The 25,809-nt window shown below is 39.4% G+C and overlaps 1 protein-coding gene across 1 annotated transcript in view; it reads left to right on the forward strand.

Annotated features, from left to right (window-relative positions):
• The first annotated feature begins 695 nt into the window (after window positions 1-695).
• Window positions 696-25,809, forward strand: part of LOC144456282 (actin-binding LIM protein 1-like) — a 242,463-nt gene continuing 217,349 nt past the window's right edge. Inside the window, exon 1 of the mRNA XM_078151044.1 lies at window positions 696-1,065. Coding sequence (XP_078007170.1) covers window positions 1,053-1,065 — 13 coding nt within the window. The 5' untranslated portion in view covers window positions 696-1,052. The remainder of the gene's footprint in view (window positions 1,066-25,809) is intronic.

Consider the following 25,809-nt stretch of genomic DNA (forward strand, 5'->3'; position numbering starts at 1 on the left):
ATTGCCTAGTGTATCCGCTAGGAAAGACCCGAGTAAAGAGGTCCCAGGCTCCTCGGCCCCTTTAGGACAGGCTGGCTTGGGATTTAAGGAGCCGCGGCCCACGCTGCAGCAGAGTCCGTGGGGTGAGGTGTGTGTGTGTGTGGGAGTGGTGAGTAAACCTAGCCACCTCTCCCCTTCCATCCGACCGCTCACCCACCTCAGGGTCCCCAGAGGCAGGCGCTGCTGTCTGTGAGCCCCCCTTCCCTTGGGTCAGAGGTGGGGGGAGCTGGTGGGCATACGCAGGTGTCCAGGCCAGGACGAACCAGAGAAGAAAAAGGGAGTGGGAGACAGAAAGAGAGAGGGAGAGGGAGAGGGAGAGGGAGAGGGAGAGAGGGAGAGAGGGAGAGAGGGAGAGACGGAGAGGGAGAGACGGAGAGGGAGAGGAGAGGGAGAGGGAGAGGAGGGAGAGGAGAGAGAGAGAGAGGAGGAGGAGGGAGAGGGAGAGGGGGAGAGGGAGGGGAGAGGGAGAGAGGGAGGGAGGGAGAGGGGAGGGGGAGGGAGAGGGAGAGGGGAGGGAGAGGGAGAGGGAGAGGGAGAGGGAGAGGGAGAGGGAGAGGGAGAGGGAGAGGGAGAGGGAGAGGGAGAGAGTGGGGGAAGCGCGGACCCGCCCAGCTCCGGGCGCTCCTTGTTAGCATTGGCTACGGCCGCCGCCTCCCGCCCTCCCGGAGCCTGTTGTTGCACGATGTGTACATGGAGCTGCTTCCTCTCCCCCTGACTTGCTTTGCTCAGAGACCCGCTGCGCCCAGGTATCCCAGCTACTGCGGCTCACCCTGATTGCCGGGTGGTCCACGCCAGGCGCCGCGCCAGCCCCACTGCCGCAGGGGTCGCCCAGGGTGCCTACTGCTGGAAGACCCGGTCGCCTGAGGGGGTGTGGTGGTGGTGGTGGTGATAGTGCGTGTGCCGTGTGTGTGCGCGCGTGTGTGTGCATTTCGGGTGTCTGCCCCCACCCCCTTCACTCCACCACACACTCTGCTTCCTCTGCTTTTCTGCCTCGGGCTCCTGCCGACTGAACCATGTCTGCGAGAGGTAAGTCTGTGTAAGGGGAAGAAGACCACTGCAGACTGGCCAGTGAGGGTCTGTAGCAGAGGCTCAGTGCGGGGCGGGGGAGGGGAGGACCAGCGGGGCAGGTGCAGAAGGGTTTACTTGCAGCCAGATGTACCTTGAAGGCCCCTTGCCCTGCCCTAAACTTTGGCAGCAGAATTCAGGGCTCTGGACAGACGGGGAAGCTGTTCCCCTTGACCTTGAGCCCAGTAGGTCTGGGCTAAGCCTCCGGGCCAAGGTCGGTGTACGGTTCACCTGAGTAACCTGTCGGCTGGGGCGGAGGTGGGGGGGATGGGGGATGGGTTTACTGCTGCGTGATTCACTTTGGAGCTGCCCGAAGGTTGGCCGGCAGGAGGGAAAGAGATTTTTTTCCCTCCCTTCTTGTTACCATTTTACTGGGTGATGGAAAGAATCCAGGGCTTGATGCAGCAAGATTTAAAGCTGCAGTGTGTGTGTCTCCCCATCTCATTCCCTTTTTCCTCTTTTTCCAAGTAAATTTCCCGTTTGGGTTCGTCTTTCCAATTTTTCCCTTCTTCCTCCACTCACTTTTTTCTGGAATGAAGGTAGTGACTGCAGGTGGAATTAGATACAAGGAAAAGAAATCAGCATTAGCATTCCTCTGCTTTTCAGCAAGGGCAAAATGACTATATTTCTTGCCATCTGGAGCCAGAGATGATGCTGGGTAGAGTGGGTTAGTCATAGCTCAGTGACTGTTACTATGAGTGAAATATTAAAGAGATCAAGTAATTCTGCAGCTAGTGAGCAGTTGTAATGAAGTGGTTTGGTTGTTTTGTCATAATCATTTAAGGAAAATAATTTTTTTAGAAAGTGGATTTGAAAAATGCTTCTCTAAGTGCCTCTTATTTGGACACGATGGGCGGGACTTGTATGAGGAATTACAGTGTGATTTTTAAGGAACCTAAACTTTAATCCTACTTTGGGGGAAAATGACTTGACTGTGAAATAGTGCTGTGTTTCAGGGTTTGTCCCAGGTCATGTAGTAGATTAGGAGATTCCCATTCTAATCTAAGGGCAGAAGATTTTGCCTCTCATTTCTGTATCGTCATTGATTTCTGAGTCACTAAGTTTTGTGTTAATTGGTTGTAATGTATTTGAGTTGAAGGGAGCACAGAATTTGGATACTAAGGGAAAATGACCAGGATTTAGTTGCTTTGTAGACTGTGTTGGTTGTGGATGATAATGGAGATCTTCAGGGGGTTTTGTGTGCCTTTAAGAAATCAGTTTCAATGTTACTATATGTACAGAAAGAAAATGTAAATAGTGTAGTAAAGATCTGAATATAGTGACATTGACACCCACATGGAGACTTCTAAGGAGGGACTGTACATAAATTGTCTATTGTTCACAATTACTTTTTGTAAGGACAGAATTACTTGTGATGCTTTGCCTTCCCCTCAGTCCTCAGGACTTGGGTGGGGAGAGTTGTATTAAGGAATCCATGGGAGTACAAGTATGGGCTCAAGAAGCTTGAATTAGCTTCACCCCACCACTAATATGAGAGTGTGAAGTTCTAAGGATTTTTCCAAAATGTAGGGGGTGGAATTGAAATCCCTTTATCAAATCAAAGGAGCTGTGCCCTGCCTGGATTAAGGCTGGGAATTTACACCCACTGTGAACTAGAAATGGGCATGATGATTTTGAGGAAAGGCCATAGGTATTTCAAGCCCTTGGACTGTAGTATTTAGACCTGGTAAGTACCTTAGAGATCATCTAATCTTAGCCCCTCATTTTACAGGTGAGAAAACTGGGGCTCAGAGAACCTCAGGACTTGATTTGCCCAAGATCATCTGGGAAATAGAGAAAGTAGATTTACCATGGCCATTTATTAAAGGTTATTACATTTAGAATCATCTTAGTGATCATTTAATAATGGCATATAATTGAGGGTGGGAGGTGAGAAGCACCTCTAACCCCACTATTTAGTTGGTCCTCTGTTGCTGCTGCTTCTTTTTCTGTTTCATTGTCAAGTACTAGAAATATCTTAACTGTACACACGATTTCATTTATTATAACTTACCTACAGACTCGATGAAATTAAGACAGGGCCTTGGGTGTGGCAGATTTTCATAGCTGGGAGAGAGTATGCATTAGTCAAGTAGTTTTTGCACAGAGAGTCCTTCCTGTGTCTATAGTAAGCTTTGAACAAAGACAAACCTTTTTTTGGGGGGGGGGTTTGGAGGAGAGGACCAGGTGTAAGTATGGGTGGAAAAGTGCAAATCCATTGTTATTAATGAAAAACTTCAAAGAACGCTGATGTTGACTCAGAGTATCTATCTTTGTATTGAACAATAGCAATTCTTAACTCTCCTCAAAAAAAAAAAAGCCATGATTAAGATCTGGCTGGTATTTACTGCCTGTTCACACATTTAGTAGCATTCAGTTCAGGAAGATAGATCTCTAAGTTTCCTTTCAACTTTAAATTCTTGATCAAGGAAAATAAAGGTTTCCTTTACATTTCTGTTTTAGATGCATTTTACACATATTGTTTCGTTTGATCTTCACAACCATCCTAGGTAATATACTTACTTATTACTATCCTCATTTTACAGAGGAAACAGGATCAGAGAGATTGATTGATTTGCCCAGAATCATATAACTAGTAAGTGGTAGAGCTGTACCTTCAACCAGACCAGACTTTAAATTCTGTGCTCTTTCCACTATGGTATATTGTCCCTCTGCTAGGTTTGAGGGTAAAAGAGCTGGTGTGCATTTAAGTTCACTTCAGATGCGTGAATGCAGGGCAGGGACACTTGTATTTCTTTCCCAGGTAGTGCCCAATATCATATATTACACATGTTCAGTCATTTCAGTTGTGTTTGATTCTTTGTGACCGTCTTTGGGATTTTCTTGGTAAGGATACTAGAGTGGTTTGCCATTTCCTTCTCCAGCTCATTTTACAGGTGAGGCAACTGAGGCAAACAGGGTTAAGTGACTTGCCCAGGGTCACCGAGCTAGTAAGTGTCTGAGGCCAGATTTCAACTCAGGTCTTCTTGACTCAGGCCTACCACTCTGTTCATTGTGCCACCTAGCTGCCTACATATTGCACATAGTAGAAGCTTAAAAAGTAATGGTTGATTGGTTGATGGAGAGATTTCCTTTCCATCCTTCCTTTTTCTTCTCTTAATTTGTACTCAGTATAGTATAATGGAACTAAGACCGACTCTAACTCTAGCTGTGTGACTGTACTTGGCCTCTCTTTAAGTCTTAATTGAGGCAATTGAACACCAATCATCATAGTAACAGTTGACATTTATTTGGTGGTTTGCAGAGCACTCTGCATTCATTATCTCATTTGATCCTCACAACATCTTTGGGATCTAGGCTGTATGATTCCAGTTAGCTAGTATTTATTAACCACCTGATTTGTGTTTTGGCATTGTGCTAGGTGCTGGAGATGCAGAGGCAAAGGTGAATAACTGTACCTATTTCCAAGGAGCTCCTATTCTGCTGGTGATGCAACATTTAAATGCAAAATAATTTGAGGAGGAAAAGAAAAATAAAGAGGAAGGGCTCAGGCACATGAGCTGAGCCTTGAAAAAAGTTAGAGATTGTAAGACATGGGAGTGAGGAGGCAGTACATTCTAGCTAGGTATGGCAGACAGGCTGTGCAAAATTAGGGAGGTGGGAGATGAAATGTTGGGTTCTGAGAAGAGCAAGTAGGTCAGTTTGGCTGAACAATAACAGGTGTTGTGATCCTCATTTTACAGAAGAGGAAACTGAGGCTCAGAGTGCTCAAACAACTTACCTATAGTTACATAATTAGTAAATGGAACTTGAAACCCCCTCTGTCAGTCAGTAAATAAGCAATTATTAAGCACCTGTTATGTGCCACAAATAAAAGCAAAAAAAAGTCTCTGATCACAAGGAATTCACAGTCTAATGGGGGAGAAAAATATGAAAATAGTTATATGTACAAATATATATGCATATACACAGAGAGAGAGAATAAATTGGACATGATCAACAGAAGGAAGGAACTAGCATTAAAAAAAAAGCAATTGGGAAAGCATTCTTTTAGAAGATAGGATTGTACCTGGGAGTTGAGGGAAACCAGGAGGCAGAGAGAATTCCCGGGGTGAGACACAGCCAGTGAAAATGCCTGGAGTTGAGAGGTGGAATGTCTTATAAAAAGAATAGTAATGAGGCCAGGGTCACTGCACTGCAGAATATGTGAGGAGAAGTGTGGTGTAAGAAGACTGAAAAGAAGGTGGTGGTGCTGAACCAGGCAGGTTATGAAGGGCTTAAATGCCAAACGGAGGATTTTATATTTAATCCTGGAGGTGATAGGGAGCCACTGGAATTTATTGAATGGAGGGTGGTGTTACCTTCAACAATAATAGGAAATTTAGGAAGAGGGGAAAGTTTGTGGAGAAAGATAATGACTTCAGTTTTGGACATGATGAGTTTAAGATGTCTATGGGATACCCAGTTTGAGATATCTAAGAGTCATCTGGAGATGCAAGATAAGAGGTTAGAACTACACATGTAGATTTGAGAATCCTTAACATAGGGATGATAATTGAATTCATGAGAGCTTATGAGATCGTCAAGGGAAATAGAGGGAGAAGAGGACTCAGGACAGAACCAGTTGGGACACCCACATTTAGCAGGCATCACTTGAAGGAAGATCAAGCAAAGGAAACTGAATGGCAGCAGTCAGGTAGGTAGGAGGAGACTTAGGAGAGATGTGTCTTAGAAACCTAGAGAGAATAAATGATCAGGAGAAGAGGGTGATCAACAATGTCATAGGCTACCCAAAGCTTAAGAAGGATGAGAACTAAGAAAAGACCATTAGTTCTGGCAATTGAGAGATCATTGGTAATGTTGGAGAGAGCAGTTTTGGTGAATGATGAGGTTGGAAATCAGATTTAGTGAATTCAAAAGAAAGTGAGTGGAAAGGAAGTGGGGGCATCAGTTGTAGTTGGCCTTTTCAAAGGGTTTAGGCACAGAAGAGAGGAGATATATGGGATAATAGCTAGGGGGATTGACAGATTCAGAGAGAGTTTTTTGAAGATGATGGAGACAGGCATGTTTATAGGCAGTTTGAAAGCAGCAGATAGACAAGGAGTGATTAAAAATAAGTGAGAGTATGGGTGATAGGGCAATTTGCTGGAGAAGATGGGATGAAATAGGATCACTTGTGCATGTATAGGGGTTAACATTGGCCAGGAGAGGGTCACCTCTTCATGGGAGTCCCATGACTCCAAACCCAGTACTATTTCTTTTTTTTTTTCAGCCAAAGATAAGGTTTATTAAAGATCCGCCATGTTGCCAGACTCTTGAGGAATCTAGGAGTCTGCAAGTATTGGCTAGATTCTAAGAATCTGAGCAGTGGCTAGATTATAAGAATTAGAGCCCCAGTACTATTTCTACTACACCATGCTCTCTCCCAATACAGTAAACATCTCGGAAGTCTTTTTCTTGTTGTTTGTAAAATAGATTCCTATGTCGGTAATTCAGTCTGACTAACATTTATGAAGTAAATCTGTGTGAGGTTCTGGGGGGGGTATAAAAACAAAAATTGAAAACAGTCTTTGCCTTCAGGGAGCATGCATTCCACTGGGGAATAGAACCTGGAAACACAAGTAAATATGAGAATAGTTGAGGAGGGAGAGACCAGTAATAACTAAAACATCAGGAAAGGCATCTTGGGACAAATCAGCACCTGAGATGAGTGGCAAAGAATTCTAAAGGGTTGAAGAGAGGAGAGCACATCCCAGGCTTGGGGAGAGTGAGTACTGAGTTTGAAAGGGAGCTCTCTCCCTCTTCTGACCTACCCTAACAACACTGACTTCTTTGCCTCTTTCAGTAGGAGGGAGAGAGAGGGGGTGGAACAGTTACCTTCGCTTCAGAGAGCTCCACTTAGTTTGCCGCTCAGGACATTCCCTTAGCCCTCAGAAAATAAGTCTTTTCTCAGTTTTTAGTCACAGAGAGAGATTTCAGTTTAGGTACTTTGACTGTGTGACTATCTGCTCTCTATGTATGTATATTTGCCCTAAGAGAATTTATGAAAAGTTTAGATAGAATACACACTATTTTTGATATTACCAATTCTTTTCAGCTAGAAAGGCTTTCAGATCACCTCTGATATAAATTTCCTCTTGCTTGTAGATTAATAAAATCTTGCTAGGTGAAGTAGGGATTTGAATAGATATGTCTTTTTACTTTGAAGTGTAGGTTCCTTTACAATTTCCTATGTAAACTAATATATGCAAATATATGTAGGCAGTATACACCTATGTATACACCTATGTAAGCATATACACATAAGGATATATATGCATATAAACTTATACATGTAACCTGTCACTTCCATCACGTCAGCTTCTTTCTAAAGTCTTTTTCCCTTCAGAGAACTTGATTTCTTTCTCAAAGCTCAATGTCAGAAGACCAGGATCTTTTTTATATCTAGCTATCACCAATTCTTCCCCTTATGCACATGTGGAATGTTGAGTAATTAATTTCAACCAATCGGGAGGGTCATTTGCATTTCATGTAAATGGCCCTTTGAGCCAAGGAATTACACACATACACATGTATTAAGTTCTATATGTTTATACTAAAGGCAGCTGTGTGGCACAGTGAATAGAGTAAGAAGACCTGAGTTCAAATCCAATCTCTGACATGAACTTGCTGTGTGACCCTGGACAAGTCACTTAACCTCTGTCTGCATCAGTTTCTTCATCTGCAAAATGGGAATAATAATAGCACCTGCCTCCCAGCTCAAATATAGTTTACTTCCCCAATGAATTATTATTATTATTTACTAATTTGCAAGGTGCTTCCTCTTAGATTGTCTGCTTTTCCAGCATTGAGAGTGATAGTGCAATAAAACCAAAAGTGTGTGCTAATTGGAGTTTAGGGTTTTTTTGTGTGGGGGGGATTGGGAGGAAAAGATCTAGACCTGTGCTTTGATTAGTATGGAGGACTCCCAGTATAGAAACACCATCCAGTAATGAAGATCAACAATTTACAATAATTTGCAATAATTATATTAATCAAATAATTTACAATTCTGTAGTTGCCTAGGGTACTAAGAAGTTAAGTGACTTGCATGACACAGTTAGTGTAAAATTTTTATATAAAAAATTTGTAAACTTTAGGGAACATTTTACTGGTTGTGGCAAATACCTTACATCCACAATATTATAGGAGAATTTGTGCTTACAATTTTTTCTTTCCTTTTACTAATATTTCCCTTTCTCCTCTTTCCCTCTAATTTCAAGTTCAATTCCAGTTTAATCCATGTTAACATGAAATACAAATGTAGTCATTTTCCATATGCATGCATTCATGCTGCCTAATAAAGGCTATACTTTATTTCTTAGGATTTTTACTCATTTGGGGCAGCTAGGTGGTACAGGTGATAGAGTGAACAGGCTGGAGTCAGGAATACCTGAGTTCAAATCTGGCCTCAGGCATTTACTATCTGTATGTCCCTAGGCAAGTCACTTAACCCTGTCTGCCTCAGTTGACTCATCTGTAAAATGATCTGGAGAAGGAAATAGCAAGCCATTCCAGTATCTTTGCCAAGAAAACCACAAATAGGATCGTGAAGAGTTGTACATGACCAAAATGACTTAACAACGACAAACAAGAACATCTTTAGTCATTTATTTGTTGATTTCTGAGCAAGCACATCATGAACTGTTGACTCTCTGCTTTAAGAAGTAGTCTTCAGCAACACAATGCTCCTAAAAGGGACCTACCTGTACATCACTACTGGATCAGTGTCCATACAGTCCCTGTGACTGATGTTCTGTATTTGTTCCTATAGATACAAGTCTCTGAATTTTCTAAAGGCTCTATTCACGGTTTTTTCTTTTCCTCCAGCTTTCTGCCTTATCAGAAAATATTCAAAGGTAGAGAACGTCTCTGGTTTGTAAACTCTGTTTATCAGAAGGATCAGACATAGTGTTCTTTGCTATTTGTCATGCATGCCTCATGATCTAGAGGACAAATGTCAACATTCTGTCACAGATGAGAGCTTGAGGCTAAAGGCAATTCATGCTTTAATTGGGAAGTGAGCTATATAAATTCAGAACAAAGAGTTCATTGGAGCAGTAGGAAGATTAATGTGGATAAAACAATAGTATGAATTCTGAATTTGGAAATCTATAATAGAGAGACAAATTGGATTTGAGCATGATCACAAATCTTCTTATTTATAAAAAACATATATTTTCTGTGCTCACTGAGAAGTGAATGGAAGGGATTTAGTTTTTAACTTAGGCTAGAAATGAGGAAGAAATTTCTTACCCTAAGGGTCAAGGGAGGTGTTAACAGGAGTAGGAAATTTTTCTCCTTTTTTAAAGTGCAGAGTCTGAGCTTGGGTCCATCTTCTCTTTCTGTGAGAAAGGAAAATTTGCTTATTGCTCAAATTTGTGTGGCAGTGAACCAATGGTGGCTCTAGCCCACAAACACATCTAGGGCTGATGTGTTCCTTGGTTTCCAATGATTTTTTTCCTATCAGGCCATTATTAATTATTTGCATATTTTCTACTTGACATCTACAGCAAATCTGGAATACAAAGCTGGCTTGAAGACTTTTGGACTACTGTTCATTAGAGGGTAGCACATGTCAAATATCATTAAAATAATAAATCAACTTTAATTTAGAGTAAGCAAAATATAATTAGGAAGGTAGATATGCTACAAATATCATATGCATTCCAAAGGGGGAAAAAACCTTTTGAATTATTTGATATGGGCAAGAAGAGGAGATAATAATCCATGCCATGTTTCCCTTTCCCTTCCCCAAATAATAGAGAGATAATTGAATGGGGATGGGGGAGACAAAATGTTTAGTTTACATTTGTCTTTGCACATTTTTTGCAGGTGGCTGTATTTCTTCTATGTACCTATAGAATAGTTTATAAGCAGACTTAAAGGTCAGATTATTTCTGTGACTCAATTTCCCTTTTGTCTAAGCTCCATTTGGTCCTAGATGACTTTCTTCTATTACTCTATATCCAGTGTGAAGAAACATAATTAATTAATTAAAAATACTTAATAGAATTGGAGGGTGACAGAATTATTCTCCTTTCCCTCCTGTCCTATTGTCATGAGGACAATCATGAAACGATTCCTCCAATCAGAAGTGTTTGTACTTCATAAAAAAAGAGAGGGAGAGTGAGAGAAGATTTTACTGCAATGGACTATACTGTCACAAGATTCTTTGGCAGGGAGGCTGAAGCTATTTACGTGATTCCATAAAACTGGAGGATAAAGGGAAGTAACTGTTTCATGCCTGCTTTGAGGAAGGTTATATTTCCCCTGAGCCATCAATAACTTTTCCTTTATTGCTTCTGAGAGGCTTCTTGGAATCCCAAATATCAGAATTTTAGAGCTAGATGAAAACTCAGCAATCATCCAGTGCACTCCCCCCCCCCCAAATTTACAGGTGATGGAACTGAAACCCAGAGAGCCAAAGAGATATACTCACAGGGCCTCACAGCTAATTAGTGGCCAAGCTGGCACTAGGAATTGGGTTCAAATCTCACCTCTGTCACTTAAAATTTGTGGAACCTCAGGCAAGTCATTTAACTTTTCCAGGCCTCAGTCTCGTCATGTGTAAAATGAGGGAATTGGACTAGTTGGCCTGTGAGATCTCTCCCAGTTCTAAGTCTGTGATCCTATGATCCTAGACCACAACTTGACTTCCAGTTCAGTGTTCTTTGCCTATACTACTTTTCTCTTCTTCCATTGTCTTCCTTTCTCATCTTCCTCTTCTCATCTGAAGCTTGATGTTGGGAATAATCTTGGATCTGTCACTCATCTCTCTTGTATTTTATTTTACATAATAATAGCCATTATTATAGCAAGTGCTTAATAAATTCCTGATTCCTCATTTGAAACATAATAATGATTATGAAGGTGATGATGATAGCTAGCATTTATATAGTGCTTACTATGTGCCAGGTACTGTGCTAAGTACTTTGCAAATACTGTTTCATTTCATCCTCGCCACAACCATGTGAGGTAGGTACTATTATTTACAGTTGAGGAAACTGAGGCAAACAGAGGTGAAGTGATTTGCCCAGGGTCATACAGCTAGTGAATGTCTGAGACCATATTTGTACTCAGGTCTTCCTGATTCCAGGCCCAGCTCTCTTTCTATTTATTGTATTGCTAATGGAAAGTCATTGTGAACAATATCCCATATCCAGATTCCCATGAGATTGGCAACATGTATTTTGTCACTCCAAGAAAAGAATTTTGGATCATAGAATTGGAAGGCTTTTAGAAGGTATCTGATCCAAATCCCTCATTTTGCAGATGAGGAAACTGAGACCAAGAAAAGTTAGAGACCTTGACCAAGGTCACACAAGTAGTAAGTGACAGAAGCAATATATGAATCCAGGTCTGCAAAGTGCTGATTTTAAAAAGGATCTAACTCTTTAATCAATGGTATAGAGAACTCCCAATGAGGAAGTTTTCTTTAGCAGTATGGGTCTGCACTTTTTGTCATTCATCATCATAGACATGTACCTAGAGCACAGAGAGATTAACTGACTTGTCCAGGACCATAGTCTGTAAATGAGCAGAATACAAAACCAAAGCAGAACACCTTGTAATTGTCATGATCAGTAGTGGCCCCAGAGAAGAGATGAGGAAGAACCTTCCTCCTTTTGGTACAGCTGTAGGAAACTGCAATGGAGGAATACTGCACACACTGACTGATATGCTGACTGTGCTGATAGGGTTTTGCATGGTTTTTCTTAGTTCCAGGTGTGGGGCCATCATGAGAGCAGTTTATCTGGAAATGACTTTGATGTTAAAAACAAAAGGCATCAATAAAAATTACTTTAAAGCAAAGGGTATCAGCCAGCTGTGGAAGCACGGGACTGTAATCCCTGCTGTCTGGGGCTGGCTCATCTCTTGAGCTTGGGGCTTCTGAGCTTCATTGGGCTAAGCTAATCAAGTGTCTGCACTAAGTGTGGCATTAATGTAGTGTGTTGGCACCAGGTTGCCTAATGAGGGTAGAATCTGCCTGGGTCAGAAATGGAGTAAGTCAAAGGTCTTGTCCTTATCAGAGTGGAACCAGGCCTATTGTAGTAGCCCCTGCACTTAGCCTGGCCGAGATAGCAAGCCCCAGCCTTTCAAAACAAAACAAAACAAAACACACACACACACACACACACACACACACACACACACACACTCTCTCTCTCTCTCTCTCTCTCTCTCTCTCTCTCTCTCTCTCTCTCTCTCTCTCTCTCTTTCTCTCTCTCTTTCTCTCTCTCTCACAGTCTCTCTGTCTCCCTCTCTGCCTCTCTGTCTCTGCCTCTCTCACACAGACACACACACACATAATTCTCTTTTCCAGACTTTCTGACAAGTAGATGGCCAGACATATTATTTTTAATAGGTATTTTTGCCATCACCATACCAAACAAAGCTGTAAAATCTCATGCTACATTTTTTAAAGGAGGAGTCATTTTTCATCAGCACTCTGCAAACTCCTTAAGTTTTCTAAGACTTGGAGGAATGGTGTTGCGTGGATAATGATTATTTTCTAAATAAATGAAAAGAGAAGAGAGTTCTTTAATTCACATGTGACAGCATATCCTTTTCTGCCAGAAGAGCTAGATATGAGAATTAGATCAGGTCTTTGTATGTTACTGCTTCTCTGGACCAGTGTTTTCTCCTTTCTTATAAGTACAACAGTTAGGTTTTGCTTTTGACTGTGTCCAAGGGTTTCTCTGGTGCTTAGCTTTCTTGCTTGTTAGAAACTGAAGCCATTAAAAAACCGAGAAACCAGCAGAGAACTGAATAGCAACAATGAAAGGAAGTAGGGACAATGAGGTAGAAATCTATTTTAGACTCCCAGCTCTGAATAGAGATGAACAGAAGGAAAAGAAGCCCAAACCTCTGCCTGAGAAGGCAGGTGAACTCCTATGTTTTAGCTATAAAAGTGAAAAATACTGAAAGTAGTATCAGATTGCTAGCTTTAAAAAATGATGACTTGCTTTTATTCTGAGTAAAGTAAGCCATAATTTATTTTATTATTCAATCATATCTGTAAATAATTAATGTGGATATCAGTGAACATTTCCTGCTAATGCCTGTGTCCTTGGTCCCCTTCTGCTTTCATGAGATTTCTGCATGTGACTGATGAATGCTGGGAAAATAATTTATCTTGTTTTCATTTCCTAAATGCTCATGATTACTTCTCTTTATGGGATAATTTTCTGCATATCTAACTGCACATGCCTTTTGTTATTTTAAGGGAAAAACCCCCAACTCTACAATATTATTTAAACATTGCCCCAAGAATGCCTCCAGTTGAGTTGTACTCCAGTGCTTTGCTGTGATGTAGAGGTGACCCTGAACTCTCTAAGGCTGGATGTGACCCTGAAGAGTACTCAAAGACTGTGCCAGCAGGGAACAAACTCTGATAGATTTTAACAAGATGGAAAGGCTTTTCCAGACGTTAGTGACAGATTGTGTCAAATGTTGAAAAAGCAGACCAGTTCTCACCTCTGAGAGTCTGGCTCATCTTCTGAAGGTCAGCTACCAGGTGGACCTCATGAAACATGAAACCATCCTCTAAGGCTTGGAGTAGTAACTTGCATGGGTGAAAGAAGATTTCACACTGATGAAATGGTTTGGTTTGATTAGGTTTTGGGGTTGTTTTGTTTTTTGTTTTTTTGTTTTTTAAGTTTGAACAAATTCTACCAGTAATCAAGTGTAATAACTGAAATACATTATTCTGAAATATATTTTGGAAAATTTATACTTTATGTTTTGGGGAATTACTAGATCATTTTCCTTCCTATTTCTTCCTTCAGCTGTGTCCTTCCACTTGCCCACATTTGAGGGCTATGTTACATCTGGATATATTATGTCACTTGGGATTTAGATAACCTTTAGTAAAGTGTATTTTCACTAGCCTGTTGCTGATCCTCTATACTGCTTGCCCAGGTTTCTTGTCTACATTCTGATCCTCGTTCCCCAGTTTCCTCATTGGGATTTCCATCCATGCCACCCAGTACATACCTCTGACCTTTTATACCTGGCTATAACTTGTGAGACCTGCCTTCTTATTTAAGCGTTGTCTGACTATCCTAACTCCTGATGAATAGCTGTCGACAAAGGCTTCTGATATAATTTTTCAGTTGTTTTTTGGTCATGTCTGACTTTTCATAACCCTATTTGGGGTTTTCTTGGTAGAGATATTGCCGTGGTTTGCCATTCCCTTCTCTAGCTCATTTTACAGTTGAGGAAACTGAAGCAAACAGAGTTAAGTGACTTGCCCAGGGTCACACAGCTGGTAAGTGTCTGAGGCCAGATTTGAACTTAGGAAGAGGAGTCTTCCTGATTATAGGTCCTGAGTTTTATCAACTGTTCCACTTAGCTGCCCTTCGGTATAATTAGCCGTATTTATTTTTGGCTCCTTATTTCTTATTCTTATATCCTTAGCAATACTATAACAGCTTCCCACTAGCAGTCTAGCATTGATATTAACATTGTGAAAGAATTGAATCTCTAATTCTGCCCTCAGTTGTTCCTCGTCATTGAGCACCCAGGTCCTTACCAGCTCTAAAGCTATCATATTACGACCTGCTCTGGTTCTATTTTTTTCTCCCTTTTCTTGTTTCAGAAGTTCAGCAAGTTCTCTGTAGTGTCAATCAAGAGCTTTTATCAAGGTTGAATTCCCTCTACAAAGTGATAAATTTTGATGATGTCAGAGTTACCCAAGGTTTGTAGGCTCCTGTTACCACCCTCCTCCTCTTTCTCCTATCACATACCCACTCTAGGACAGTCTAACTTTAGGATTTATGCATTTTCAGGACAGCTGGAAGGGATCACAATTTTGTTCTGGTTAAGAGAACCTGGGCTTGGTTTGCAGCAGGATATAGAAGAATGAAGATGGAGGAAAAAAACTGAGAATACTTATGAATCATTCAAAGGCCTGGTTGTTTTAGAGATGATTATGTCTCTTATGATTCAAGCTGTGAGATCAGGCAGTGTCTGTAAAAGGTGGAGAAGAAGTGAATGTCTAGGAGGAGGCAAATGCTATTAGCCTATAAAGTTCAAACATCCAGGATGTCCTTCAACACAGGCAATCAAAGGATTTACTGGCAAGTAGCAGAAGTCCATAAAGGCAGGTAGTTGGCATTAGGTACACCATTTAGCACCAGAAAACTTTAATAATAAAATTGTGTCCACTTTAAAATAGATTTTTACTTGCTGGTATATTGTATGCATTGGAAGTATAAGAAGATAAAAGCAGCTCAGAGAGTGTAGGGCATGAAAAGAAACTCTTGCACAACTGAGTGTCCTCATGTAGATGAAATAGTCTTCTCTAAGACTTACTAGGCTTTTCTCTGTAGGTAACTTCTCCCATTAAAACCCATGGGTCACATCAAGCCCAGCAGTGGACTACTTACCCTTCCCTAAGGAAATTGGAGATCAGTGAAGGATCCAGTTTCTAGGGAACTGGAATATTAAGCTTAGGCCAGGACCAATAGTATATGTAGGCCATGAGATGTTAACTGAGACTTCTTGGGTTCTTTTTTGCCTGGTGCCAGGAATGGTCCTACAGCTGAGGTAGAGATAAACAGCTGGTGGGGGTGGGGCGGGGCTCCAGCTGCAAAGATTAGGGGGACACAAGGACAGGAAGCCAGGCAGACTATGTATTAGGTGACCATGGTTATTAATTGTCCAACCTTACTTTCTACTCTCCTGTCTTCTTTGGAAGGAACTGAAGATAGCCTGGAAAAGACAAGACTTAGGAGGATTTGATAATTTAATTGCTGCCTGTAAGCATTTAAAGGATTGTCACTTGGAAGATAGATTAGACTTGCTCTGCTTAGCCCCAAAAGACAGAACCAGACACTGGGTGAAGACTTATAAAGAAGCAAATTAAGGCTTAATGTAAAGAAAATCCTAGCTATGCAAAAGAAGTTATGCAAAAACTACAACAACAACAAAATTGGAATGGGCTGCTCAAGGGGTTCTCCCACCTTGGAGGTGTTCAGGCAAAGACTGGGTGACTGATTGTCAAGTTTGTGGTTGGGAAGATTTTTTTTTTAAGGTATTGTTTGGACTGGAGGACTACTGAGGTCCCTTCAGGCTCTGAGATTCAGTGATCATGTGATGAATTCACACTTTTACCTTTGGGAAAGGAGGCATGGCTTCTTGGCCTAATGGAATATGCTTGAGGAACTACGGTAATTCACTCAGAAGAGCTGCTTAAAGGAAATGTAAAATAGTGTTTGAGTTAGTGTTAGAAGAGACAGCGTAATTAACCCATTTATCCCAGCACATACTCCTGTTATCGCAAGGAGGATGAAACACTGCTAAACAGTAAAACAAGAACAACTGTTAGTATTCAGAGCACTTTATTTAAGTAAGTTTTCTTGGTCTGAGCTGTTTCTGATTCTCTACTTATTCTCCATTTATTTTCCATTCTTCAGTGATTGATAGTGGCAATCTTCCTGAGCTTGGCTATAAGGCCTCTACCCATCTTTCCCTTGTGCACCCCTACCCAGGAATTTTCTGTCATATCTTTGTCCACTGTATATAACTGTAGAGGTAACCTGTGGCCCAGGACCCTAGGCTCTTTACTTACACATAGCAGATTCAATCTGGGGGGAATTTCCACAAATCATTCTCTAGGTCAATTTGTCCTCACATAAGGTCTCCCAGAGCACATCAGAACATGGCTCATGTCTGGATTCTACAGAAATGGTAAGAGTCTTCAGCTTTTATGCTAATGCAGGATTATGCATACCAGAGACAAAGCAGGATTTAGTTAACTCTATAGAAAATGAAAAACACAAAGAACTTGCACATAAGCCCTTTTACAGTCACTACGGCTTCCTTTCCTTTTTGGGAAGTTCCATCTCTACCAGGAACCGGTACTGACCTCCAGACTTAGAGTATTTCCCTGTGCTTCAGGATCCCCCAAAAAAGAAATCACTTAAGGTTGACCAAGGGTTGATCCTTCACCCTTTGGTTAGTCTACCTCTCCTAAACACCTATACAGTCCTTCCAGGCTTTATATAATGCTATCCTAATGTGGAGGGCAGCTAGGCAGTGCAGTGGAGTCAGACCTGGAGTCAGGAAGTCATCTTCCTGCTTTCAAACCTGGTCTCAGACGTTTACTGACTGTGACCCTCGGTAAGTCACTTAACTCTGCTTGCCTCAGTTTCCTCATCTGTAAAATGAGCTGGAGAAGGAAATGGCAAACCACTCCAGTATCTCTGACCAAGAAAACTCCAAATGGGGTCATGAAGAGTCGAACATTACTAAAATGATTTAACAGTAACAACAACAAATGTTGAGTATCCCACAAAAGGAGATAGAACTTCCAAAGAAGGAACATTTTTAAGCCCCTTCTGTATGCCAAGTACTGTGCCAAGGCTCACAACCTAGGTGTCATCATTATTTCTCATTCATCATATCCAATCTGTTGCCAAGACCTGTCGATTTTATCTTTGTCACCTTCTTTTCTTGGATGCTGCTACCACCCTTGTTACTTCACGCATGGACTATTGCAATAGCCTATTCTTAGGAGCATCTGCCTCACGTCTATCCCCACTCCAACCCACCCTGCAGATAACCACCAACTTTTTCTAATGTGCAGGTCTTACCATATCACTCCCCTACTCAATAAATTCCAGTGGCTCCCGATCACTTCCAGAATTAAATACAAAATCTGTTTGGTGTTAAAAGCCCTTCATAATCTAGACTCCCCCTGCCCAACACCTTTCCAGGCTTCTTCCATCTTACTCCCCACCACATACTTTTTGATGCATTGACACTCATATCCTAGCTGTTCCTCAAATAAGATCTCTCTGGGCATTTTCTCTGGCTGTCCTCTATGCCTAGAATTCTCTTCCTCCGTATCTCTGCCTACTATTTTCCCCAGCTTTCTTCAAGACCCAACTAAAATCTCATCTACAGGAAGCTTTTCCCTACTCCTCTCAATTCTAGTATCTTCCCTCAGTTAATTATTTCTTATTTTTCCTGCATATAGCTTGTTTGTACGCATTTATTTGCTTGTTTGTCTTCCCATTAGATTGTGAGCTCCTTGAGGGTCCCTGACTACTACAATAGCCTCATTGCAGATTTTTCTGCTTTTACTCTCTTTTCCATCCAGTCCATTCTATTACCTCTACCAGAATAATCTTGTCTTATAAAGTAGATCTGGTCACATTATTCTTCTACTCAAAAACTTTCACTGGTTCCCTATTATTTTCTAAATAAAATTCCAACATATTTTCCTGGTATTCCAAACTTATTCCAGACAACCCACTGTCACCCTGCCTTTCTAGTTTCAATCTCGTATTACTTCAGCCAAACCAAACAACTTTCTGCTCCTTCCTGCACTCACTGCCCTTTCATTTCTTCATTTTTGCTCAGGCTCTTTTTATTTTCGAGGTATTTGGGGATAAGTGACCTGCCCAGGGTCACACAGCTAATAATGGTCAAGTATCTGAGAAAAATTTGAACTCAGGTCCTCCTGACTCCAGGACTGGTGCATTATACATTGAGCCACCTAACTGCCCCTTCAAACTCTTTCTAATCTTTCAAATGCCCTCTTTCCATGTTTATTTGTCTAATTCTTATCTGTCCTTTAAATCCCAATTCAAGCACTCACTCCTTCATATAGTCTTCCCTGGACACCTTCCCTCCAGACCTTATGCAGAACTGTTTTGTAACCCAGTTATTATCACGTAATATTGTCTGTCAGAGTTATCTGTACTGGTATCTCTGCACAAAGCAGGCATTAAATAAATACTGATTGATTGATTTCTCCCCGTTTATTTAAGTCCTACCCTTCTTTCAAGGTCTAGCTCTTTATACCCCCCATGAAGAAACTGAAGGCATGATGTCCTATGTTACCTTTGCAAATGTGGCCAGCACAATGCATTGTAAAAACTGGGTGCTTTATTTTAAAAAATACTATTTTTGTCTTTTTCCAGTATGAGGTCATTTTTTTTCTAATCCAAAAAGTTTAATTGAAGAACCTCTTTTTCAATTGTTTCATTATCTTTTTCCTATAAATGTCTGGGTGCTTTTCCATTTTATTTTATTTTTTTATATCAAGGGCAAATTGCTTGCAATTGTTTAAAGGTCTTCCATTTGATTTTGCTTTTTAGTGACATTTTCATCAACTGTCTGTACTATGATGACTATCTCCATTGTTAGTCCTGACATTTTCCTATTGCTTAGCTATTCATATGATATGCCTATAAAATAATGAGATGAACTCATTACTTTTTACTTTGTTTATATCTTGCACCTACTATTCTACATACATGTTAAATTCATCCCTTTTTCTTACCCCGTAGAATATAAGCTCCTTAAGATGAGGGACAGTTTCATTGTTCTTTTGTATTTCCAGTGCCTAACACATAATCCATGGTTAATAAATTCTTGTTAAATAAGCAAGTGAATCCACAAGCCATCTATATTATTATTTCATGGAGATAACTTGTGTACCAAATCTCCTTATTCCTTTTATTTATGGCTAACTAAATAATCAGTCTGGTCGAGGAAGCCTGCATTGAGTACATACTATTATAAGATATAATGGAACTATTCTTTCTTTTTTTTTTCTAAATTCAGATCAGTGTATTTTTTTCCTTCCCTTACTACTTCTTTTAATATTTTATTTTTCTAACTACTTGTAAAACCAATTTTAAACATTCATTTTAAAAAAAAATTTTGAGTTTTAAATTCTCTTCCTCCCTTCCTCTTTCTTCTCTCTCCTTTCAGAGATGGCAAGCGATTTGATATAGGTTATACATGTGCAATCAAGCAAAACATTTCCATATTAGTCATGTTGTGAAAGAAAACACAGACTAAAATAAACACCATAAAAAATAAAGAAAGTAAAAAATAGTATGCTTCAATCTGCATTCAGACTTCATCAGTTCTTTCTTTGGAGGTGGATAGCATTTTTCATTATAAGTCCTTTGGAATTGTTTTGGATCTTCGCATTGCTGAGAATAGCTAAGTCATTCATAGTTATCATCACCACAATATTGTTGTTACAGTGTACAAAGTTCTCCTGGTTCTGCTCACTTCACTTTGCATCGGTTTGTGTAAGTCATTCCAGGTTTTTCTGAAAGCATCCTGCTAATCATTTCTTATAGCACAATAGTATTTCATCACAATCACATACAGCTTGTTCAGCTATTCCCCAGTTGATGGGCATTCCCTCAGTTTTGAATATTTTGCCACCATGAAGAGGACTGCTATAAATATTTTTGCATGTGTAAATCTTTTGCCTTTTTATCATCTCTTTGGGATACACATCTAATAGTGGTATTGTTGTGTCAAAGGGTAAGCACAGTTTTATAGCCTTTTGGGCATAGTTCCAAATTGCTGTCCAAATGGTTGGATCAATTCACAACTCCACCAACAGTGCATTAGTGTCCCAATTTTCCCATCTTCCCTCCAACATTCATCATTTTCCTTTTCTGTCTCATTAGCTAATTTGATAGGCTTGAGGTGGTAGATTGGAATTATTTTAATTTGCATTTCTTTAATCAATAATGATTTAGAGCATTTTTTCATATGACTATAGAGCTTTGATTTCTTCTGAAAACTGCTTGTTCATATCCTTTGACCATTTTTCAATTGAGGAATGCCATATATTCTTATGAATTTGATTCAGTTCTCTATATAGTTGAGAAATGATGCCTTTATGAGAGAAACTTGCTGTAAAAATTTCACCCCAGTTTTCTGCTTTCCTTCTTATCTTGGCTGCATTGATTTTGTTTGTGCAAAACCTCCTTAATTTAATAAAATAAAAATTATCCATTTTTTATCCCATAATGCTCTCTGTTTTTTGTTCATAAATTCTTTCCTTATCTATAGATCTGTCAGATAAATTATTCTATGCTCCCCTAATTTGCTTTTGATATCACCTTTTCTGTCTAAATCTTATACTCATTTTGACCTTATCTTGGTATATAGTGTGAGATGTTGGTCTATGCCTAGTTTCTGTCATACTGCTTTACATTTTTCCCAGCAGTTTTTGTCAGATTGTGAGTTTTTGTCCTAAAAGCTGGGATCTTTGTGTTTATCAAACAACAGATTACTATGTTCATTACCTGCTGTGTTTTGTGTACCCAATTTGTTCCATTGCTCCACCACTATATTTTTTCACTAGCACCAGATTGTTTTGATGATTGCTGCTTTATTATACATTTTAGGATCTGGTATGGCTAGGCCACCTTCCTTCATGTTCTTTTTTATTTTTTTTGGTGAGGCAGTTGAGGTTAAGTGACTTGCCCAAGGTCACACAGCTAGTAAGTGTTACGTGTCTGAGGCCAAATTTGTACTCAGGTCCTTCTGACTACAGGGCCAGTGCTCTATCCACTGTACCACCTACTTGCCCCTCTTCATGTTCTTTTTCATTAATTCCCTTAATATTCTTGACCTTTTGTTCTTCCAGATGAATTTTCTTGTTATTTTTTTCCAGCTCTATGAAATAATTTTTGGTAGTTTGATTGGTATGGTACTGAATAAGTAAATTAATTTAGCTAGAATTGTCTTTTTTTATTATATTGGCTCAGCCTACCCATGAGCAATTGATATTTTTCCAGTTCAGATCTGACTTCATTAGTGTGAAAAATGTTTTGTAATTGTTTAGTTCCTAGTTAGTTTTGTCATGTAGACTTCCAGATATTTTAGATTGTCTAAAGTTTTTTTATTAATGGAATTTTTCTTTCTATCTCTTACCACTGGACTTTGTTGATAATGATGAGAAATACTGATGATTTATGCAGGTTCATTTTATGTACTGTAACTTTGCTAAAATTGGTAATTATTTCAACTAGTGTTTTAGCTGATTCACTAGGGTGATCCAAGTGTACCATGATATCATCAGCAAAGTGATAGTTTTGTTTCTTCATTGCCTATCCTAATTCCTTCAATTTATTTTTCTTCTCTTGTTCATATAACTAACATTTCTAGTATAATGTTGAATAACAGTAGTGATAATGGGCATGCTTGCTTCACCCTTGATCTTATTGGGAATGCTTCTAGCTTATCCTCATTACAGATAATGCTTGCTGATGGTTTTAGATAAATACTACTTATCATTTTAAGGAAAGCTCCATTTATTCCTATGCTTTCTAATGTTTTTAATTAGGCATGAATGTTGTATTTTGTCAAAAGTTTTTCCTGCATCTATTGAGATAACAGTTTTATTTTTGTTGATTTTGTTATTAGTATCATCAATTATGCTGATAGTTCCTAATAGTGAACTACCCCTGCATTCCTGGTATAAATCCCACCTAGTCCTAATATATAATCTTTGTGATATATTGCTGTGTATTGATATATTAAGCCTTGCTAATATTTTATTTAACATTTTTGCGTCAACATTCATTAGGGAAATTTGCTGATAGCTTTCTTTCTCTGTTTTTGCTCTTTTTTGTTTAGGTATCAGCACTACATTTGTTTCATAAAAGGAATTTGGTAGGACTCCTTCTTTGCCTATTTTCACAAATAGTTTATGTAGTGCTGGAATTAATTGTTCTTTAAATGTTTGGTAGAATTCACTTGTGAATCTGTCTGGCTCTGGGGATTTTTTCTTTGGGAGCTTATTGATGACTTGTTCAATTTCTTTTTCTAAGGTAGATTTATTTAAGTATTCTGTTTCCTCTTCTGTCAATCTGGACAATTTATTTTTTTGTAACTATTTATCTATTTCACTTAGACTGTCAGATTTATTGGCATGTAATTGGGCAAAATAGCTCCTAATAATTGCTTAATTTCTTCTTCATTGGTGGCAAATTCACCTTTTTCATTTTTTATGTTGGTAATTTGGTTTTCTTGTTCTTCAAATTAAATTAACCAACTATTTTTTTTCTTTTGATTCTGTCTTATTGTTTCTTGAGGTCTCATGGAATCATTAGTTTCCACTTGCCCAATTCTAATTTTTAAGGAATTATTTTCTTTAATGAGCTTTTCTACCTTATTTTCTATTTGGTCAGTTCTACTTTTTAGGGTTTTCTTCAGTGTGAATTTCTTCAGTGTGAATGTCTACAGTTTTCTTCAGTAAATTTTTATACATCTTTTCCCATTTTTTTGCACTTTCTTTACCAAACTGTTGACTCTTTTTTCCCCCCATAATTCTCTTGCATCATTCTCATTTCTTCTCCCAATTTTCCCTCTGTCTCTCTTATTTGTGTTTTAGTATCCTTTTTGAGCTTTTTCCTGGAATTCTTTTGGAGCCTGACAATTCACATTTTCCTTTGAGGCTTTGTATGTTGATATTGTTGTCCTCTTCTGAGTTTGTGTTTTGATCTTTCCTGTTGCTATAGCACCTTTCTATGATCAGGTTCTTTTGTTGTTGTTTGCTCATTTTCCAGCCTATTTCTTGACTTTTAACTTTATATTAAAGTTGGGTTCTGCTCCTGGGGTGAAGGGGGCACTGTCCTAAGCTTCAGGTTTTTTGTACTGCTGTTTTTAGAGTTAATTCTGGAGACTTTTTAAGTTTTTCAGTTCCTCTAAGGTGGTATGATCTAAGGAGAGGTGTGGTCACTGTTCTCCTGGCCTGTGCTGTGGTCTGTGAGCAATCACAAACATTCTTTTTTGCTTTGTAACTGTGACTATCCCCATTCCCCCAAGGTGAGCTCCAGTGTGCTAGTGCTCCTCCTCATCCTGGCACTGAGACCTGGACATGTGACCCAGATCTCCATGTGGGTTATGCAACAGAGTGCTGTACCCAGTGCCAGCAAAGTATCCTCAATAATCTCCTTCTGAGTTGTACAGCCCCATTACCATCTAGTCTGAGAGCTCTGGAAGTTGCTGCTAATTCAGTCACCCTCCTAAGATCTGTTGCTGGCTTGCTGGGGTATGGCCTATGTTGGACTGTGCTCTACTCTCACCCCAGTGAAATAGACCTTTCCTGCAGATCTTCTAAATTGTCTGAGGCTGGAAAATTGTTTCATTCTCTTTTTTTGTTGGTTCTGCTACCCCAGAATTTGTTTTGAGGCATTATTTTAAAGTTGTTTAGAAAGAAATTTGAGAAAGCTCAGGTGAACCCCTGCTTTTAGCCTGCCATCTTGGCTCTGACTCAACCCACACTTTCATCTGTCCTTAGATGCTTAGGGAAAGTGTACAGCTTAAGACAAGAGTTGATTATTATTATTAGGAAAATACATACATACACACATACAAACTACCACCACCAGTAAATATGAACCAGTGAACTAAATTGACATTCACTGTTTTAAAATTATCAGTATTAAAATAGCTTATATATCTTATATGTAACTTTATGGTACTCTCATATCATAATAATAATTTAAATGTGCTTAGTATCTTTCTCTTAATGAATATATCTTAACTAGAACAAGTCATGGGTATTTGTGTGAAGAATGATTTTACCTTTTAGTTTCTTTATTAGATGGCTTCTGCAATTAATATTCCTACCAGAGAGGGCATTTGAAGATTGGTTCCCTTCCAAGTGTGAGAAGAACGACAGACTTATTTCCCCATGTTTGTCTTTCCTTGACCCTAGTTTTCCTACTGGGCAAAAAATGGTGGACCTTGTTGCTATGTGTGTCACCATTGGTGGGACTGGTATCTGACAGGAGTAAGTTTAATATACTGGGTAAATTGTTATGGTTCTTGACAGTGAGTATAACTTTGGGTAAGGAGGGGCTTATATAAATTGGTTTATCCATGTGATGTCGCTAACAGACTTGGTGACCAAAATTCATAGGAAAATATATTTTTTGTTGTTGTTGTTGACTAATCATGCACTGTAGATTGGTAACACCTCTTATTTACAGTCGTCCATAAAATGTAGTCGGAGAGTATTGCCAGGGGGCCCTGAAAGGTTAAACAAAATGCTGGTGTTTGCACAGCTAATACATATAAGCGGTAAGACTTGAACCCAGATTTTCTGACTCTGGGATTAGTGCTTGACTAACTGTACCCCAAGAACTTGACACATGAGGAGTTCCTAATACAAATGCAATCATAGATCCAGGATATCCTCCATCCTCATTACATACATTAACTATTATGGTTATATAGTACATTTTGGTTTCAGAATAAAACGATTTTCTACTATACCAAGAAAATGGAAGCAATTTCCAAAAGGAGCTAAGAAGTTTTCTGTGTGGATTCTGTTGAAAGTGGAAAGGTCTTTAGTAACTGTTAGACAGAAGAAGGCTCCTATAAAGTGACTCTTGTTTTTCTTTCTCTCACATTTTTCAACTTGTATATGTTGCATCTTTGTGTATATGTGTGTGCATGTATGTGTATACACACAATACATCTATTTATATTATAATTTGAACTTATGCATATGCATGTATTTTAAATTGTAAGCACATCTTCTTATTGAAAAAGGAAACAGGTGATGAGGATTGATTTATGCCATGGTGCCTTGAACTGGGGAGTCAAGAAACAGATTTTGCTTCTAGTTCTGTTACTAAATAAATTATCAAGTCATTTCTCTGAACCTTAGGTTTCTCATCTGTAAAATGCAGATGTTGGAGTAGATCCTCTTTAAGGTCCGTTTCACTCCTAAAATCCTGATTTATGAAGGGAGTAATCAAAAGAACTTGCTATTGGGGTGCTTGCCTGAGTTGTTTTAAATGCTTATTGTCATATAAAAAGGGAAAGTTTATACTACAGATGAATACACACACACATACATACACACACAGACATGTAAACAGACTGTTAGTGTGATTGTATGTGTGTGTTTGCATACCA

Source organism: Phascolarctos cinereus, unplaced genomic scaffold, assembly GCF_003287225.1.
Source record: "Phascolarctos cinereus isolate Bilbo 61053 unplaced genomic scaffold, phaCin_HiC Scaffold_3;HRSCAF=262, whole genome shotgun sequence".
NCBI classification, from domain to species: Eukaryota; Metazoa; Chordata; class Mammalia; order Diprotodontia; family Phascolarctidae; genus Phascolarctos; species Phascolarctos cinereus.